Source organism: Dendrobates tinctorius, unplaced genomic scaffold, assembly GCF_039654945.1.
Source record: "Dendrobates tinctorius isolate UK_male_01 unplaced genomic scaffold, ASM3965494v1 ptg000046l, whole genome shotgun sequence".
NCBI lineage: Eukaryota > Metazoa > Chordata > Amphibia > Anura > Dendrobatidae > Dendrobates > Dendrobates tinctorius.
The window spans coordinates 17,845,511-17,865,927 of NW_027361714.1; the positions used below are offsets into that span (position 1 = coordinate 17,845,511).

A 20,417-nucleotide genomic window follows, 5' to 3' on the forward strand; every position below is an offset into this window, starting at 1 on the left:
ATAATTTTAAGGATAGGTTAATTTTGACATTGAGAGATAGAATATCAAAGATAAAATCCAGAATATCACACTGTATAAGACAGTTATAGAAATTTATTTGCATTTTGCAGTGAGAAATAAGTATTTGATCCCTCTGTCAAACAAGACTTAAGACTTGGTGGCAAAACTCTTGTTGACAAGCACAGCAGTCAGATGTCTTTTGTAGTTGATAATGAGGTTTGTGCACATGTCAGGAGGAATTTTGGTCCACTCCTCTTTGCAGATCATCTCTAAATCATTAAGATTTTGAGGCTGTTGCTTGTCAACCTGGAGCTTCAACTCCCTCCATAAGTTTTCCATGGGATTAAGGTCTGGAGACTGGCTAGGCCACTCCATGACCTTAATGTGCTTCCTTTGAGCCACACTTTAGTTGCCTTGGATGTATGTTTTGGGTCATTGTCTTGCTGAAAGACCCAGCCACAAACCACTTTTAATATCCTGGCAGAGGAAAGGAGGTTGTCACTCAGTATTTAACGGTACATGGCTCCATCCATTCTCCCATTGATGCGGTGAAGTAGTCTTGTGCCCTTATCAAAGAAACAACCCCAAAGCATAATTTTGTCCACCTCCATGCTTGACAGTGGGGACGGTGTTCTTTGGGTCATAGGTAGCATTTCTCTTCCTTCAAACACGGTGAGTTGAGTTAATGTCAAAGAACTAAATTTTTGTCTCATCTGACCACAGCACCTTCTCCCAATCACTCACAGAATCATCCAGGTGTTCTTTGGCAAACTTCAGATGGGCCTGCACATGTGCCTTCTTGAGCAGGGAGACATTGCAGGCACTGCAGGATTTTAAACCTTTATGGCGTAACTTGTTACCAGTGGCTTTCTTGGTGACTGTGGTCCCTGCTGCCTTGAGATCATTAACAAGTTCCTCCATGTAGTTTTAGGCTAATCGCTCACCTTCCTCATGATCAAGGATACACCATGAGGTGAGATTTTGCATGGTGCCCCATATCGATGACGATTGACAGTCATTTTGTGTTTCTTCCATTTTCTTACTATTGCACCAACAGTTGTCTTCTTCTCACCCAGCATCTTCCTTATGGTTTTGTAGCACATTCCAGCTTTGTGCAGGTCCATGATCTTGTCCCTGACATCCTTAGAAAGACTCTTTGGTCTTGCCCATGTTGTAGAGGTTACAGTCTGATTGATTATTTGAGTCTGTGGATAGGAGTCTTTTCTAAAGGTGACTATGTAAGACAGCTGCCTTTAATGCAGGCAATGAGTTGATTAGTAGCATCTAACTGGTCTGTAGGAGCCAGAACTCTTAATGGTTGGTAGGGGATCAAATACTTATTTCTCACTGCAAAATGCAAATAAATTTATATAATTTATACAATGTGATTTTCTGGATTTTATTTTTGATATTCTATCTCTCAGAGTTAAAATTAACCTACCCTTAAAATTATAGATTGCTCATGTCTTTGTCAGTGGGCAAACGTACAAAATCAGCAAGCGATCAAATACTTATTTCCTTCACAGTACATAATGGACTTCAGCATTCCCCTGACTGTTATGATAACCCTGCCTTTAGCAGGTTCCCAACTACTTTGAAAACCCTTCAGCTTTTGTGAAAATAAATCAGATGCACACCAGCAATCACCCTATTTACATGCTGCTGTCAGCGATTGACATCAGCATCTTAATGCCTAAACACAAATGATATGAACTCCAGATGATGCTGTTCACAACAAAATGGTGGCTTTGTAAAACAGCTCATGGGTATGGTACGTACTCAACCCCTGAGTCCGCTTCAAGCACGTGCATTCAACATGTGACTTACTATGACGTCATATATCAATCAGGAAAGGAAATTTCTTTCAAATGAATTCTAAAATAATTAATTGCTGCATTATTCAATGGATGTCAATTTTTAAGAGAAAATAATGAGCTACCTTTTGCAACTTTCTTTGCTAGATATTTTTACATGGCAATAATCTCAATAGCTTACATCAGCTGATCCACCCTGAGATTCTGCCGTCTGAGTTTGGAGGAATGTTGCCACCATATGACATGGGAACATGGGCAAGAACACTCTTAGACCATGAATATGATGATGAAAATGAATACAGTGTAGATTCATATAGTATGCCAACAAAAGTGGACATGGAAAAGGATTTGTCTCCTAAAACCATGAAAAGGTAAACTGCACTTATAGCATACCTGTTGTTTTATCTGACTATTCATATTAAGTTGTCATGTGTACTTTATAAATAACACTAACTGGCTTTTATATGACTTGTACACTGCTATTTTTCCCATTTTTCCCCTCTGTAGGCCTTTTTATCATCTTCCATTGTTTTTGAGCTATTGGGTGAAAAGCTACTTTCATACAGATAACAGAGACATAAGGTTTTCATGTTCAGAAGCAGCAGTAGTATGGGGGACATTGCACAGTTGTACTGAGCAGCGTAGCTGTGCATCTAGCAGTGGTGTGAGATAAAACACATACCAGAAAGCAATAGCCCAATTTCTGTTTCATTAAACGGCCTGAGTTTCAAATGGTTATGGTTGCTTTGTAGTCACTCCACTACAGAAATATATGCAACACTTTGCTTTAAGCTTGGTGCATTTCTAACTACCCATTCTGTATCTAGACATTACTCAAGTCTATAAGTATACTGTATATGCTATGGTGATCCTTGTTGTCCCCAGAGTCTAAATATAGAGCCAAATTTGAGACTCATAACTTTTGTGAGTCTTTTTGTGGCCACAGTTGCCAGTGGTCCAGTTGCCACCGAGGTACTGTACCTCAGCCAAAATTGTGGTACCCCACTCTCGGGTAAGGAGGGGGCACTACCCAGGACCCACAAACTAGCACCCAACCCAACACCTCTTTAGGCCAGGGAGGAATTAGGTAGAGGGTGTAGGTGGAGGAAGTAGATAAGGGTAGGACAGTTGGAGAGAAAGCTGACAGTTGGTAGTGGAGAATTGTCATGGTAACAGGAGACAGTTGGAGGAGGAGTCAGGAAGAGAAGACAGTTTGGTGGAGGAGACTGAAGGAATGAGGAGCTCGTCCCAGGGCTGGAGAGGAAAGTGGAGTGAAGAAGGGGTCCTAGGGGCATGGGAAGTGATGAATCCACCCGTGGCATCCAAATCCACGCTGACCATAGTCGAGTGGAAGGACAGACCGCAGTGGGGGGGACTGGCCCCAGACTAGTGGACATACTGCAAGACTCAGCTAGCAAACCAGAGGCTGAAATATCTGTATGTGCGACAGCCAAATCCACACACATTCGCTAATAAGGCAGCCACATAGGATCAAGGGGACGCAGAGGACATCACCTGACATGATCAGAGGTTGCTGGCTGGGGACACTGTGTGGGAGGCACAGGGCAGGCGAGGCGGGAGCCAGTGCAGGGAGATGACCAGGGAAGGAACATAGAAGGGGGTTCAGGAAAAGTGTACCCTAAATTACCCAAAAGCTGGCTGGACCACCGACCTGGAGGACACAGCACCCCGGCTGGGGGTTGTAACTTGGACGACCATGAGTACAAGTGTGAAAACTGCACCCTCTCTGTGTCCTCAGATTTATTTACTGCATCATCTGCCCTGCACTACAGTCATTACCATCATCTACTATCTTATATCAGCCCTGGGGCCTAGCTCTACCTGTGGAGAGCTGCAACATCTTTACTGCATCACCAACCGCCCCAGTGGATCTGAATAGCAGCATCAGCCATCTTCTTATTGCCGAACACCACGGGTGGCATCACAACTTAATCCCCTATAACCTTTCCCATCTTTATTCCCCAAAATCATCTTTATTTTCATTGGACGCCCTGGGCCACGGACCAGGTCAATGCTGCCGTGACATCTCCTGAAGAACTAATAGGCCCGGACCCACGGCCCTAGCGGGTGTTGAATTTTTATAACAAGGATAGGGATCCTGTCAATGGATGCATATACTCCCCACAGAATTCACTAATAATTTAAGGAATATATCTATATATATATATATATATATATATATGAACAGCGGCAAGGCAAGGTCCAGCAATAACGTGAGCAATCCAGGATGCTGTTAAAAAATTTTTCTTTCTTTTTATTCATAAATCCATTAAAATGCAATGGTCCAAGCAGTTCAAAACAGCATTAACGCAGGAAAGTAGTGCAGATAGGACTACGCGTTTCAGCGGTAAAACCCGCCTTCTTCACGGTCCAGAATCTAATCTGCTTTCCAAACATGGAACCTTATATACATCCCACTCCCATCAGGGTAATTATAAACATATGTGAGAGACTTAAAAACATGAGATATAAAAGCAGATCAAACATATAAACTATCCACATATTGATCAGTATACAACATGCATAAAGATTATAAGGAAAGAATTCAACATATTGGAGAAAAATACAATCGGAATATCCAATAACCTGACCATAAAATTTGAGTGGTACAAAAATATAGAACAATAATATTAACCAGCATTATATAATACAAATATATCAATAGTGCATAATGATATCCAGGCGGTTATTAAAGCCCTGTGGCATGCGAGTCCCCAACTCAAATATCCACCTACTTTCTCTTGCAAGCACTTTTTTATGAAAATCTCCCCTCTCAATGGTTTTTTTTACATGCTCTAAATGCCCATAAAGGAGAAACTGCGTAAATCGCCATTATGTTTTTTTGAAAAATGTCGGGATACTACTGATGCACCAACCATAGGCAAATTACTAGCGTCTGACAGGTGTTTGCGGATTCTAGTTTTAAGGGGGTTCATCGTGCAACCTACATATTGCATGCGGCATATATTGCAATTAATTAGATACACTACATTCTCCGTATTACAGTTTATAAAAGAACAAATATTAAACTGTTTTTTATTGGAAATAGATGTAAATATTTTGGATTTATTAGCAAAACCGCAGCACTTACAGATATTGGCACCGCATTTAAAAAATCCTGTTGTTTTTAACCAATTGCTAGGGGAAATTTTATCCGGATCTTTGAACATGCTGGGTGATAATAGTGTAGCTAAAGTCGGGGCTCTTCTTGCCACAAAGGCAATATCATTATTTTCCACAATATTTTTCAAAATATCATTCTGAGACAACAAAGGGAGATATTTTTTGATGATTTTAACAATAGAATTAAACTGAGGACTATACTTGGTACTGAAAACCACCCTAGATTTTTTAGAGTCAAACTGTCTTTTTTTCTCAGTAGATTCCAACAGCTTAACCCTATCCATGCCTGCTACCATTTTCTTGGCTCTCTCCAAAGACCAATTAGAATACCCCCTTTTTTAAAATTATTACAGGTCATTTCAATTCCTTCCTCCAATTTATCGCTAGATGTGGTATTCCTTTTTAGTCTAATAAGCTCCCCCACAGGAATATTCTGAATGACATGTTTGGGGTGATTAGAGGAAGCCATTAAAATACTATTGCATGCAATGGATTTTTTATAGGGAGATATCAAAACCCTATTATTGTCCAAATCTGCGGTCAGTGTCAAATCCAAGAAGTTAATTGATACCTCATGACCACTACTAGTAAATTTTAGATTGAAATCATTCAAATCCAAATAAGAGAAAAAACTTTTTGCAGACGAGAGACTACCCCTCCAGACAAATATCAGATCATCAATAAATCTCCCCAGCCAAACAATATTATCCTTGTATGGGTTATCAATATTAAAGATATAATTTTCTTCCCACACAGACATAACCAGGTTAGCTAGGGAAGGTGAAAACTTGGCACCCATGCTCACACCCTGTGTCTGGAGGAAATATCTCTCAAACATAAAATAGTTGTGGCTTAAAAGAAATTGAATTGAGGAAACAATAAACCTCTGAATGGAATCATCATAATTACTGTATCTGGACAAATAATATGTGATGCATCGTATCGCAATGTGATGGGGGATAAAAGGATATAACCCCACCACATCGCAAGATAACCACACATAATCAGATTGCCAGTGAAATTTTTCCATAATCTGTATTATACTTTTGGAATCTTTAAGATGACTTGGTGTTAATGGCACTAAAGGTTGAAGATAAAAATCCACCCACTCCCCTAGTTTCTCACTGAATGACCCGATCCCAGACACGATGGGTCTGAGAGGGGGAGGAAAAACCTCTTTATGAACTTTAGGGAGTGAGTGGTATATTGGGACAATCGGTGTTTCACAAAAAATAAATTTTTTAATTCTGTCTGAAATAGCACCCATACTAATTCCCATCTGTAATAGATGTAATAATTCAGAATTAAATGAATTAGTTGGATTAGATGGCAATTCAATATAGGTGCTACTGTTTTCTAGATCCAGCAAGTTCATTTTCTTGTATAAACCAGCATTAAGAGCCACAATAGCGCCCCCCTTGTCTGCCTGGACAACAAGGAGATCGCCATTAGCTCTCAGTTCATCAATTGCCCTATGTTCAAAAATACTATTATTATTGCTAATAAATCCAAAATATTTACATCTATTTCCAATAAAAAACAGTTTAATGTTTGTTCTTTTATAAACTGTAATACGGAGAATGTAGTGTATCTAATTAATTGCAATATATGCCGTATGCAATATGTAGGTTGCACGATGAACCCCCTTAAAACTAGAATCCGCAAACACCTATCAGACGCTAGTGATTTGCCTATGGTTGGTGCATCAGTAGTATCCCTACATTTTTCAAAAAAACATAATGGGGATTTACGCGGTTTCTCCTTTATGGGCATAGAGCATGTAAAAAAAAACATTGAGGGGGGAGATTTTCATAAAAAAGTGCTTGCAAGAGAGAGTAGGTGGATATTTGAGCTGGGGACAGGGCTTTAATAACCGCCTGGATATCATTATGCACTATTGATATATTTGCACTATATAATGCTGGTTAATATTATTGTTCTATGTTTTTGTATCACTCAAATTTTATGGTCAGGTTATTGGATATTCCGATTGTATTTTTCTCCAACATGTTGAATCCTTTCTTTATAATCTTCATGCATGTTGTATACTGATCAATATGTGGATAGTTTATATGTTTGATCTGCTTTTTTAGCTCATGTTTTTAAGTCTCTCACATATGTTTATAATTACCCTGATGGGAGTGGGATGTATAAAAGGTTCCATGTTTGGAAAGCAGATTAGATTCTGGACCGTGAAGAAGGCGGGTTTTACCGCTGAAACGCGTAGTCCTATCTGCACTACTTTCCTGCGTTAATGCTGTTTTGAACTGCTTGGACCATTGCATTTTAATGGATTTATGAATAAAAAGAAAGAAATTTTTTTTATCAGCATCCTGGATTGCTCACGTTATTGCTGGACCTTGCCTTGCCGTTGTTCACATTTGTATGGATGGACTCCTACATCCTGATCCGGGCACAACGGAGTTAACCAGGTTAGCTGAGGTTCCAGGTGGTTCACAGGAGTGAGCTGGTCTACATTGTTGGACATATATATATATATATATTGTAGTGCCATGGTGTCCTCACTGTGCAATGAACGTAGGTTTAATGTCCAAAAGTTACAAACAAAACAAACGGTATCCTCCGGATCGCAGCCGGGAAACAAGACGTCTGTAAATGCGTCCAGTTGCCGAGGGCGACTGCACCACCGTATTACAATGCGGGGTGCCAGGAGTTCGCTCTGTTTGGTTCTGTGCTCCCTCACACAGGGTGAGCTTTTGCGGAGCCATCTGTTCTGCATCTTGCAAACTCCACACTGACACACCTAACACTCTGCTGCAGGGGTTAGTACCAAAGAACCTGTGGCTATAGACCACATGGAAAACCCAGGACAGGGAGGAAATGGACCGCCCCCCTACTTTCCTGTAGTCCATTTAAAAAATAAAAGCCCATGGCAGGGTTTCCTAATCTGACTTGGACAAATAGCTTGCCCACGACCAACACTCACTTTTATTCTGCATTGCAATCACAGCTATGCCTTTGACTATGCCTAATAATATTTTCAATGGATGCATATCCTGAAATTGTATTATTATAACACATTCTGCGAACTAATGCAAAAGAAAAAAATGCAGATTTCACACCAAATAATGCAAACCTGACTGTTGGTCTGGTATTTACAGAATTAAAAAAATAAGATGGGTGATATACATTATCTGTTCCAGATATCACAATGTAAACTACAAACATTAATAAATAGATATGTAGGATGTGATGTGCTCACTCTTAGGATCCATGAAAGAATGGCTGTATAAACCTTTGTGGATTTTTCCCTGCCTTATATTAAAATTAGCATTTTATGAGTCCAGAAGCTGGACTGTAAAACATCTCACCATAAAGGTAATCTTAACCAGGTTTTTGCTACCAAATCTAGGAGAGCAGTATAATATAGGGGCAGATGCCTTGATTTCATTGATTATTTACTGAGTTGCATGCTGCAGTTTTGATAAAATCACTGCTCTGAATGCTGAGATCTGTATAACTCCACCCACACCTTTAATTGGCAGCTTTCTTTGTACACTGTACATTGGCAGAAAGCAGCCAATCAATGAAGGGGGTGGGGTTATACAGAGCTCAAAAATATGGAGGATTACATGACAGCAGGTTTACTAGTCTTCTTGCTAAAAATCTCCTGCTCATAAAAAGCAGCCCAGTAAGCGACAAATTGTTGGAATAAGGGTCTCTGTCTCTATATTTTGCTTCTCTCAGATTACATGGCTAAAACCTGTTGACAGATTCCCTTTAATTTGTAAATTATATACTGTGACGTAGTGATCACTAGCGGGTTGGGGTATACTCGCTTGGAGGCAATAGTCAACTATACAGGAGCAGATTCTCTTTTAAACAAGTCCAAAACTCTGGTTTATTATAGCATGTTAAACCACTCCATAACCCATGGTAGGCATGTGAACAATACAGAACCCACAAGCACTCATTATCATTGCTCCCACACCATGCAGGCATGAACGGAGACTAGGTCCCGTTACCTGTAATCCTCTCCTACAACAGAATCTGCTGGAAAAAGGCATGCTTGTGTCGAAACGTTGTGGAAGATAATCTGTCTTTCTATTGAGATTTCCTTATTTTTGTCTTTTTGTATGGTGGTGGTATTTGCCTCGTTGTTCTACGTTGGACAATACATTTTCTTTTGAGTGCCCAAGCTTTTTGTTATTTGAATACAGAACCCACAAACAGTCCATTCCAGTCCAGTTTCGTTCAGATTGTTCAAATGCCTAATGTCCATCAGGACACCATGCCCAGGCTCTGGGTTATCTGGCTAACATCACCTCAGGTTTTCCCAGCCTGGCTTTCTCTGGCTCCTGTCCGTAGTCCAGACCCTTGGTGTCTCCTGGACCTTCAGGAGCTCCCAGCAGCTCCAGGCTCACACATGGGCTCCTTTCATGTGCTGCACACAGGAAGCAAATAGGGCCATCACGTAATTACAGGAGCACACCCCTTGGGAGGTGTGTGGTTAACCAGTCCCACCCATCACTTCTGGTAAACCTTAAATCCAGCCAATTACTAAAAAATACAGGTTTGTGAGACTACAAGATCCAGCAACCTGTCCTGAAATCAGATCGCAACAGACTTCTGCCTGTGCTATACACACCTATTCCTCAGTACACCACTAGTTGGTACTTCACAATACCCATTCTATCACAGATTCACAAAGTAAGTACACCAGCTTCATCAGCCTAACAGATCTATTTATTAATGTATGCAGTTTGCATTGGGAAATTTGATAAGTGATCCGCTTTAAATAAGAAGACATATGTAGGTGTGGAATAAATAAATGTCAAAGTATGTTCAATAGAGTATAAATAGCGTAGCCTAGATTATTATTATTCATAATAGATAAAATGTATTAATTAATAGACCTAAATATAGTTTTTCTAGTAGAATGCAAGAGGGATGTTTGAATTCTCAGAGCATAGTATCTCATTTTGCCTAGCAACATGCATATGAATAAGGAACAGCTAAGGACCATTGTAGCGTGTAGTGTTGCTCTGCTCCTTCCAGGGTATGAATATGTATGTATCAATATGAAATGTTTTCCTTTGCAAATAATAGACATTATTGAAAGTCAAGACATTGTCCCTTGGGAACATTGTGCTACGAATCTAAAAATTATTCTTTTTTTTGTTTTGTTCTTGGTTTCCAGATCTCAGTCAGTAGTGGATCCTGGGGTGTTAAAACACAATGTCAAAAATGAAGATGACAACACACAGCAGCCCTTACTGTCTCTCGACTAGTGGGATTTCTGCATTGCTCATGATTCAGAGGAGGAAGGATCATTTCCCAAAAATAACTAAACACGCTACAGGAATGTACCAAGTGGAAATGTATCATATGTTATTGTTGCATAATGTAATATTATAAAAGGTTTTCTCTACTGTACAAGTGTGAAGGGGGCCACCGATTATTGCTTCTATTCTGTAAGTGCCAACTTGTGGTTTGTAAATAAAATCCAAAGTATCTCTCTGTAGATTTCTGAATGCCCATTCAAACACTTCTATGAAAAATGATGTTCCACCAATCCATATTTAAAGTTGTGTAATGCATAAAAACATGAAAGACAAAGTATATTATTATAGTAGGTTCCATCCTTTTCTATGAAGCCATATAGCAGCCACCACGCTGCAATTTATTCTGAATATAGCATAAAGATGTTTCATTGTTAGTGATGTGTGAATGTGCTCGGATAACGTCTTTTCCGAGCACGCTCCGGTGTTATCTGAGTATCTTGGGGTTTCTTGTATATTATGTTCTAGTTTTTGCGGTTGCATGATTTGAAGCTGCTAGAAAGCCTCATCACATGCAGGGATTCCATAACAAACAGGCAGCCTCTACACATGCGGAAATTCCCTAACAAACAGGCAGCATCCACACATGTGGTGATTTCCTAACAGGCAACCTCAGCACGTGCGGGGATTCCCTAACAAACAGGTAACCTCAGCACATGCAGGGATTCCCTAACAAACAGGCAGTCTCCACACATGCTGGAATTCCCTAACAAACAGGCAGCCTCCACACATGCGGGGATTTCCTAACAGGCAACCTCAGCACGTGCGGGGATTCCCTAACAAACAGGTAACCTCAGCACATGCAGGGATTCCCTAACAAACAGGCAGTCTCCACACATGCTGGAATTCCCTAACAAACAGGCAGCATCCACACATGTGGTGATTTCCTAACAGGCAACCTCAGCATGTGCGGGGATTCCCTAACAAACAGGTAACCTCAGCACATGCAGGGATTCCCTAACAAACAGGCAGTCTCCACACATGCTGGAATTCCCTAACAAACAGGCAGCCTCCACACATGCGGGGATTTCCTAACAGGCAACCTCAGCACATGCGGGGATTCCCTAACAAACAGGTAACCTCAGCACATGCGGGGATTCCCTAACAGGCAGCCTCCACACATTTGGGGATTCCCTAACAAACAGGCAGTCTCCACACATGCTGGGATTACCTAACAAACAAGCAGCCTCCACACATGGGGATTCCCTAACAAATAGGCAATCCCTACTTGTGTTTTTGTCTAACAGCCGCAGATCATGCAGCCGTGGGGACTAGCACATAATATACGAGCACTACCAGATACTTGGATAACACCCAAGCATGCTCAGATAAGAAGTTTTCCGAGAACGTTCTCCCATCAGTATTCATTATATAATTGCTTTATTTAAATCTGGGAGACGGTAGATTTATTTCTGTTTGCAGGAGATGTCACAGAAAAGCACGAAGGCTTTAAAAGATGAAAGAACCAAGCCTATTTGTAATGTGCCAAACTGGTTTGTTATTGAAATTTGCGCTGATAGATTTCCTTATCATATATCTTTAGCTTTTTTTATTTTTTACATTTATCAGTATTATTTTTTCGATTTGGATCATGGAGTTTATAAACCAGTGCCATGGATTAGAATTATTTTTGGAATCTCAGATGAATTTGTTAAAAAAGAAAGTGCTTCTCAAAAAAAGCAACTCTTTCATTATGGATACTAGTTACGTCTTCAGTATTGTACATTGATTATTAAAGGTTGATGTGTTCACAGACAATAAGCAACCATCAAACTCTAAATTTAGCCGAAGTTACACACTTGTGTTTTTACTGTGGTTTTGGTCAGTGTCCAAACTGTTCTTCACTGCTTTGTTGATGAGTATTATATTCTATGGGATGGATAGAGGAGATGTTGTCATATCGCCTTCTTTTAGTTATTTGTATATGGTGCATTCATTTTGTCATTGGTAGCTATTGTATCTTGTGGTTTTCAACATTTTCAAGCGTTATTTCCACTATTTGAACAAATTAAAGTCACCAGTTGTAAAAAAATCAATTTCTACAAAATGTGTGCACTATTTTTCAATAGCATTTCTTTCTTAATATATGCTGTGATTGTGTATATTCCATATGTGTTTTGTTTCATATTTATTTTCACAACACCAATAGGTAAGCAAATACTGGTGTATTCCTACAGAAGATGACTGATGTACTGTGGTTTGGATACCTCCAATACTTTGGATACTTTGGATTAGTTTTTATCAGTATTTTGGAAGGCTACTTGGGATCCATCATATTTAGTACTATAGCTGTATTTGTTTATTACGTGGTACTTTCAGAGGAGCTGTTTTTAATGGCTTGACCAGAACTGGCATCAAATTTTCTTTTGTAACAAGTGGCACTAGTGTAGTGACTGGAGAGTTAGAGAGGTTGTGCAGCATCTTCCATTTCTGCATTGAGAGATTCTGCTGCGCTCTGGGGCGAGAAACTTGTTGAGTAGACTGTCCAGTGCATTGAAGGTTTTGTGAAAGTGATCTATTAGAATAAGACACTTGCACTATATCTGCCGCTCTTCGGATGGTTGCGTTTTCAGCTGTCCTGGAACGAATGAATATATAGTGAATATATAAATACATGTGTAAGTTCTCATGCACATAACTATATTATGATGTTGTATAGAGTCTTAACACTGCACCTGTACATTGGTATGGTCCACAATGTAGCTCAATGTGCTTGTACAAGGGCACGCTTTGCAGTCTGTTTTGTCCAGCTTCCAGGTTTGCCATCACTTTACTGTTTTGGTGACCATTTCAGTGCACGTACACATTGAGGTAGTCGTAGCAAAAGAGAAGATCACAATTTACCTCTAGACCTCACAAACAATGTTGGGATTGCAGACTGTTGTCTTTCTGTCATTAATATAGAATTGGAGAAAAAAAGACATACCTCATAGATTGTTTATTGGTGCCTGATCCTGAACTGTTAAGATAATGAAACAATATGTTTCCCACACAGTTAGTTGGAAAACATTGTAGGAAAAATGGTAAGACATGTAATCAGGAGCAGACACAGAAAGAAGAAGGCCTCTTTGCAAGAACAATATTTGGGCCATTTGCAGGCCAATAACTCCTCATTATGCTCATTATGCTCACATCCACCTGATGTGGAGGTGGGAGTGGGCCCATCTTACATCTTAGGCCATGGTTGCACAGGTTGCACCAATGGTATTTCCATTCTTGTATGTAATATCTATATACTGAGTGGGAGGTTTTAGGGCTTGTATATGTAATTGGAGATAGGTCTTAAAGTGGATGTCTTATTAAAATGCAGACCCCCTAAGGAAACTTATGAGGCAATCATTATAATACTTGTAGATGGACATTTTGACCACTTTGCCTAAGTTTACGGCACTTACTGATTGGTTTATTGTGTTTCAATAATTTGAGCTAAACTTTTGGAATTTTAGAGCACATATCAGTCCTTGCTCTGTTTTGGGAAGCCACACCCTTATCATACTGAGACAAATTGCACCAAAATTCTAGTGCAGTTAACTTAGAAAATATCCCCGTGTTTATCATAATTGTATTATAGTTATACACAGAGTCATATGACAGCATCATCATTTGTAGTTATCATAATACAGTGATGCTGTGCCAAGCTCCCACTTTTTTATGAAACAAACAGTATGAGGCGGGGATCAGACTTGCGAAAAACTCGCACGAGTCTCACACGCCAATACCCATCACTGCCACCGGCACTCAGAAATGAAGCGTTGAGCTGCATAAAAATACATGCAGTGGCACGACCCGATCCGAGTGCCGGCGGCAGTGCCCGGTATTGACTTGCGAGACTTGTCCGAGTTTCTCGCAAGTGTGACACCTGCCTAATAAAGATATATAGTAAAAATATAACAAAGAAATTAAATAGTCAAAATACGATATTAGGTGAAGGGATAGCTGGTCTTTTCAATATCTACACAAAATAAAAAGTGACTCCATTACCGATCCAACAATAAACTAACAATGTAAAAGAAGACATAATGGTTGTGCGCTCAGGTGAACCCTGATTTACCAATGCAATTTTTTGAAAATGAAAGAAAACAAAGAAAAACATGTCACTGGCCTTGAATTAAAATATTGTACATTTTTATGTTAGTGGCAGAAATGTTAATTGAAAATGTTTTCATGGCAATGGTGCACATATGTTTTGAGAAATGTATGGCTTGATTGTAATCAGATTCAGTTAGTAAAAATGAAAGGATATGATGAGATTCGAATTCAAAAAATTGCTTGGATTCACTGTGAATTTAATTACCTTTATTATGCTCTGGAATCTAATGCCCTCAGACCATAACAAGCATAAGATGTAGAAAACAAAACTTACCAATCACCTCTCTGGCCATCCCCCATACAGTCCCCAGTGCCTCTTACTGCCGCAGTGAGCTGAAACTTTGGGCCTCTATATGCCATACAATGAGCATGCGCAGAGTAGTCGCAGGCCTTGTTGTGGTTAGAAGTCTTGATCTAGCTTGAAAAGGCCCAGGGTTTCAGCATGTGGCAGCAGTAATGATAGGCACTGAGGACCGTACTGGGGAAAGCAAGCAGCAGAGGAGGCCAGAGAGTTTACGTTTTGGTAGCTCTCTATGGTACTTTCAGAATTAATTACAAAACTACAGTATTTGTATTCTAAAACAAAAATATATTTTTGTAAAATTTAAGTAGAATTCAATTCTACTCCAATAAATTTGCTCAGCTCTGTCACTGAGATCACTAGGAATAATAATGTTGTAGCCAGCATTAGGTTTCATTCTAATATGAGCTTATGCCGGATTTACACTTGCCAGTTCATACAGTTGAATGACCGACTATATAAATGTTGAATGGTGCTAGAGGGTAGAGAAGTATCAGGCAGTTTAACTTTAAATGCCTTACCCTTCTGTTCTCCCTGAACATATGCAGCCACTGTAGGAGTCTGGCAGAGGTTTTCTCCCCTCTTGCTTTTAATAGTGCATGAATGTTCTTGTGATTCTAAGTTTCATGTTTACAGGAGCGTTGGAAGAATTAATTGTCAGCTGAACAAGTATATAGCCAAAAAATATCTAAGGTCTACAGTGTGTGCACCTCTAATGCAGTCAGCATACAGCGGGTGCAATAAGTATTGATCACGTCAACAATTTTCAAAATATAAATATATTTTTAAAAGTGCTGTTCATGTGAAATTCTCACCAGATATCTGTAACAACCCATCCAATTCACACAGACAGCTAAATCAAACCATAGATGTCCATAAATAGAGTATTACACATAGAGTTATGTGTAATAATGAGAAATGACACAGGGAAAAAATATTGAAAATTTTTACTGAAATGTATTTAATACTTCGTACAAAAGCCTTTGATGGTGAGCATGCATTGCTCAGGTGTGATTTTGGCCCATTCTTCTAAGTAAATACTATTCTATGCCTGAAGGATCTGTGGTCTCCTGTGAACTCTGAGATTACTTCCTTGCATACATTTTTATTGGATTTAGGTCAGGTGATTGGTTGGGCCATTCTAGCAGCTTTATTTTTTTTTCTTGAAACCAGTTGAGGGTTTACTTGGCTATGTGTTTGGCATCATTGTCTTGCTGAAATTTCCTCCCTTGTTTCATCTTCATCATCCTGGTAGATGTCAGCAGATTTTTATCAAGAATGTCTCGGAAGATTTGGCCATTCATCCTTCAGTTATATGAAGTTTACCAATACCGTATGCTGAAAAACAGCCCTACCTCTAAACTTCATTGTTGATGTTGTGTTTTTGGGGTTATACGCAGTACCTTTTGGCCTTCAAATATGATGTGCATTATATCATCCAAAGAGTTCAATTTGGGTCTTATCTGACTATAGTCTTTCAATGTTCCACGGTCTATTCTAAATGTTGTTGAGAAAACTCTAAATTTGCTTGATCATGCTTTTTGTTCAGCAATGGAGTCTTGTGTAGTAACCATGCATACAGGCCATCTAGGTTGAGTGCATTACTTATAGTTTTCTTTGAAACAATTGTACCTGCTGATTCCATGTATCTCTGTAGCTCCCAACATGTGGTCTTTGGCTCTTGGATAACTCTTCTGATAATTCTTTTCACTCCTCTGTCTAAAATCTTGCGGGGAGCACATGGTCGTGGCCGGTTTATGGTGAAATTATGTTCTTTCCGCTTCCAGATTATGGCGTCAACAGTGCTCACTGGAACATGCAGTAGTTTAGAAATTCTTCTGTAACCAATGCCATCAGTATGCTTTGCAACAGTAAGGTTGCAAAGATCTTGAGACAGCTCACTGGTCTTACACATCATGAGCTGCTTCTTGTGTGGCACCTTGGTAATGATTCACCTTTTTTATAGGCCATCACTTGATCCAACTGATATTACGTTTCAGTGGCAGAATTGCTTTCTAATTACTCGTAGATTTCAAGTGGTGTCTTGGCTTTCCATGGCTTTTTGCACCTCTTCATGTGTTCAATACTATTTCCCTGTGTCAAATCTCATTAATGCACATAATTATATTTATCGACATGACATCTATGGTTTGATTTTTTTGCCTGCGTGGATTGGATGGGTTGTTACCAACATCTGGAGAGAATTTTCTGTCAATAGCACCTTTAGAAATATATTTACTTAGAAAAATGCTGATGTGTTCACTACTTATTTCACTTGATGTATCATTGTATGCCACTTGCCTGCTGCATTGCTGATATAAAACATTAGTGTGTTCATACAATTGCACACTTATACATCTAATTTGATATACCTAAAAAAGTTAGGCTCTATTGCAAATAAAAGTGTTTTCTGGGTTGTGATGCACACACTGTCATGATCCCCCGGTATGACCGTGCAAGCAGGCAGATGATGTTCTTTTAAGAAAAATGCAGTAGAAGCTAGTCAGCATACAGCCTACATATGGTCACGTGGCCACTCATACAGGGGGATCGTTATAGTGAGTGTATCACACACTGTAACGATTGGGCAGTCTGTAGTCAAATAGAATGATGGCAGACTTTTTTGTCATCCTGAAAAACCCTTAATACACAAACATTTCACCCTGTAGCTCACTTTTGTTATATTCTGCAGGCTATGTTATTTAGTTCTAGATGACAGAAATTTGTGAATATTTTTGAATAACATATGTAATTGCAGTTGGGTATTTCTGCTATAAAAATGAACTACATGAAAATAACAAAAATGTCTTTATGTAATGCGAGAGTTAAGCTTTAGGGGAGAAATTGCTAGCTGATATAGGCTCTAAAATGCAATAGTTGCCATAGGACACCTCTACTAGTGATTTATTGGTGATTGTATATGCGCCAAATAGGTAAACAGTAGCTGAAAATGGACTATATGCCTGTTGTCGATGTGTATGAAAGCTATTCCTTATGAGAGGCCTTCCAAAACATTTTTTGGTCATGAAATAATTAATCTTTTTTTTAGAGATGAGTTAATCTATTAAAATCTGAATTCACCAAATTCACATAATCTTCTTCATAGTTGTGCGGTCACACACACAATATTTAGCTTGCGTTCACATGTTGAAGCCGAGTTGTTTTGCTTTGCCATGATTACACATCTGCACCAATATTTTACAACTGCAGTGTTTTTAAAGCTGAAAAGGTTTTATGGCTTTTTTTTTTACCTCTCTTTATGGCTAATCCACAAGCTTTGTTGCTAGCTACATGAATTCATCAAACAAATGACTGCTCCATTCCCTACTTAGGATTTTTTACAGACTGTGATAGTCCCTTTTGATTGGATGGGCTTGATTGGATATGATAGCTGCAAGGCATTATGGGAAATCTCACCAAGCCACGCCCAAGGTCATGATTTCTTTTTTTGGCTGTTTTAATTTTATGCAATGTGGCAGTAGCAATTTTAAGCGGATTGCGCAAAGCAAATTGCAAATTGTTCTAAGTAATGGGCTCAGCAAATTTTTAAAAATTGGACACAGTTTCCATTTGCATCGATAAGATTCGCTTATCCATGCACATTTCCATGAATAGCAATTGCTTACCTATAACTCATGACTGACTGTATATTTCAGAATGAATTCAGCTATATCTGAGTTATATGTTCACAAAGTAGAAAAACCAACCTGAAGATTGTTAATGAGTAATATAGTATTTAATCCTGGCTAATTTGTACATGTGTTGTGAACAGAACACCACCGAACATGGAGACTCATACTGTGCATACAATCCAAAAGCAAACCCAAGCATCATACATCTAAGATCTTATCATCCATCTGATTATTGTGGGATGAAGAAATAAAACATCATTTGGCTTCTGAACCCTTATTCTACGTTATATTATGGCACGTTCTGCACACACTGGCTGTCTTATATGACGACGAGACATACTCCAGAGAAACAGTGGGCCTTAGAGTGTAACTATGGTAACTGAGTGATTCCTACTCTTGCTGACGCTCCATTTCTCCGATACATTATAAATATTTCATGTACAAAAACGTCTCTGTGCTGCCATCCTTACGAAAAAAAACGCTGTCCTTAATTTTTGCTTTAACAAATATGTATTTTTTTCCCCAGAGCTTGTGTAAACTAAGTCTCTCTTTGTATTTATTATGTGAGTATAGAGGAAGGAAAAAAAATGGCAAGTGATGGCATCTTTTTGCCAGTATTAAATGCCTTGTACATATATTAAAACAACATAGAGCCTCCAATGTAGCTCTTCTGTGGAAAGACCCACTTCGTGTGAAGAGGAGTAATTGGGTAATGGAGGAGAGAAAGTGCAGAGGTCACATTTCAATAGAAAGTTTCTCTTGGTCCAATAGCATAGATAGATAGACAACTAAAGAGTTTCCCCAAAATTGGGTTTATACACATTTGTCGAAAATATGTCATCAGGTTTGATTTGGTCTACATAACATTCCATGCCAGTTTTTGAAATTGACAATGAAAAGATGTTTATCATGCTTTGAGTGAGGTCAATCCATACCCAAAAGCATAATAAACAAACACTTGTTAGTAGAAAAAATGATGGGAGGGAGGTGTTGTATCTCTTTAATTTCAGTGGCGGCCAAAAAAAAAACAAAGATCTACGTGGAGGACCAGGAAAGCTGTGGTGGAGGTGGTTTAAAGAGTCAGGTGATGGCCTAAGATGTGTGACTATAGTCTTTTTTTTAACCTCTTCCCGGCCCTCATAAGAATCCAGCAAAATCGTGGCCGTATTGGTGCCCGTATTATGTTGACAGCACCAAAAAAATACAGGTGAGAAAAATTTGATGATTTCTCTCCTCCCCATTACCCCAGTTATTCCTACTCATAAATGGAGTGATATATGTAACAGACATATATTGGGATAAAAGCAGTCAATGCAGTTACTTGGGTTTAAGCAAGTATAAAGTAGTACATCACTTTTACTTATATAGACTTTACCATGTACAAATGCAGCTTTTGGTTCTGTGCAAAGGTCTTCTATATTTAATGTTAAACACATCCTATTAGTAAAAATGAGCTGGCTCTGAAGCGAAATGGACATGAAATATCCCGAAATAGATGCGTCTAAACTTGCCTGACATTCGGGGAAAGCTCATCAGTCCTTCGTTGTGCTTTAGTCACAGTCCGCGATACAGTCTTCTGCACAAAACCTCTCAATGTCCACTCTTTCTAGCAAAAAACATCACAAACGGGCTGTGTCTTTATTTGGTTTTTACAATTGTAAGTATTCATGTAATAGCTGACATTTGTGTAATGCTTGTGAATCATGCTAACTGAAAAGGAATATTTTTACAAAAATTGCAATGACCTGTTTAAATACAACAGAAAATGTTAGGAGAAATATTTTATTTTATTTATTTGTATTTATTTAACTTATTTTATCAAGAATAAACTTATGAGCATTCTGCCAAATTTTTGTCTCTTGAAATATTTTTTTTTAAATATAGCAGCTGCTTCTTCTGAAAAAAAAATCAAGCATTCTAGAGATAATGACAAATCTGGGAATCGATGGTTAGTCGTTCAGATAAAAGGCGTTGACTGATTTAGAAAACGTATTCTCTAGCCTGAGCTCCCTCATCTTTTGTTGGTGTGAAGGAGAGAATGGCTAATGAAATCAGTTATTAAACCTTATATAAGCTAGTTCAGATATGATGTGACAAAGATGGCGTTTGTGTCCTGGGAAAATGCCCTGGAAGG

At 38.9% G+C, this 20,417-nt stretch overlaps 1 protein-coding gene across 1 annotated transcript in view; it reads left to right on the top strand.

Moving 5' to 3' along the window:
- CLVS2 (clavesin 2) overlaps positions 1 to 20,132 on the top strand; it is a 116,276-nt gene extending 96,144 nt beyond the window's left edge. The window contains exons 4-5 of the mRNA XM_073575746.1: positions 1,962 to 2,185; positions 10,120 to 20,132. Coding sequence (XP_073431847.1) covers positions 1,962 to 2,185; positions 10,120 to 10,210 — 315 coding nt within the window. The 3' untranslated portion in view covers positions 10,211 to 20,132. The remainder of the gene's footprint in view (positions 1 to 1,961; positions 2,186 to 10,119) is intronic.
- Positions 20,133 to 20,417: the final 285 nt, after the last annotated feature.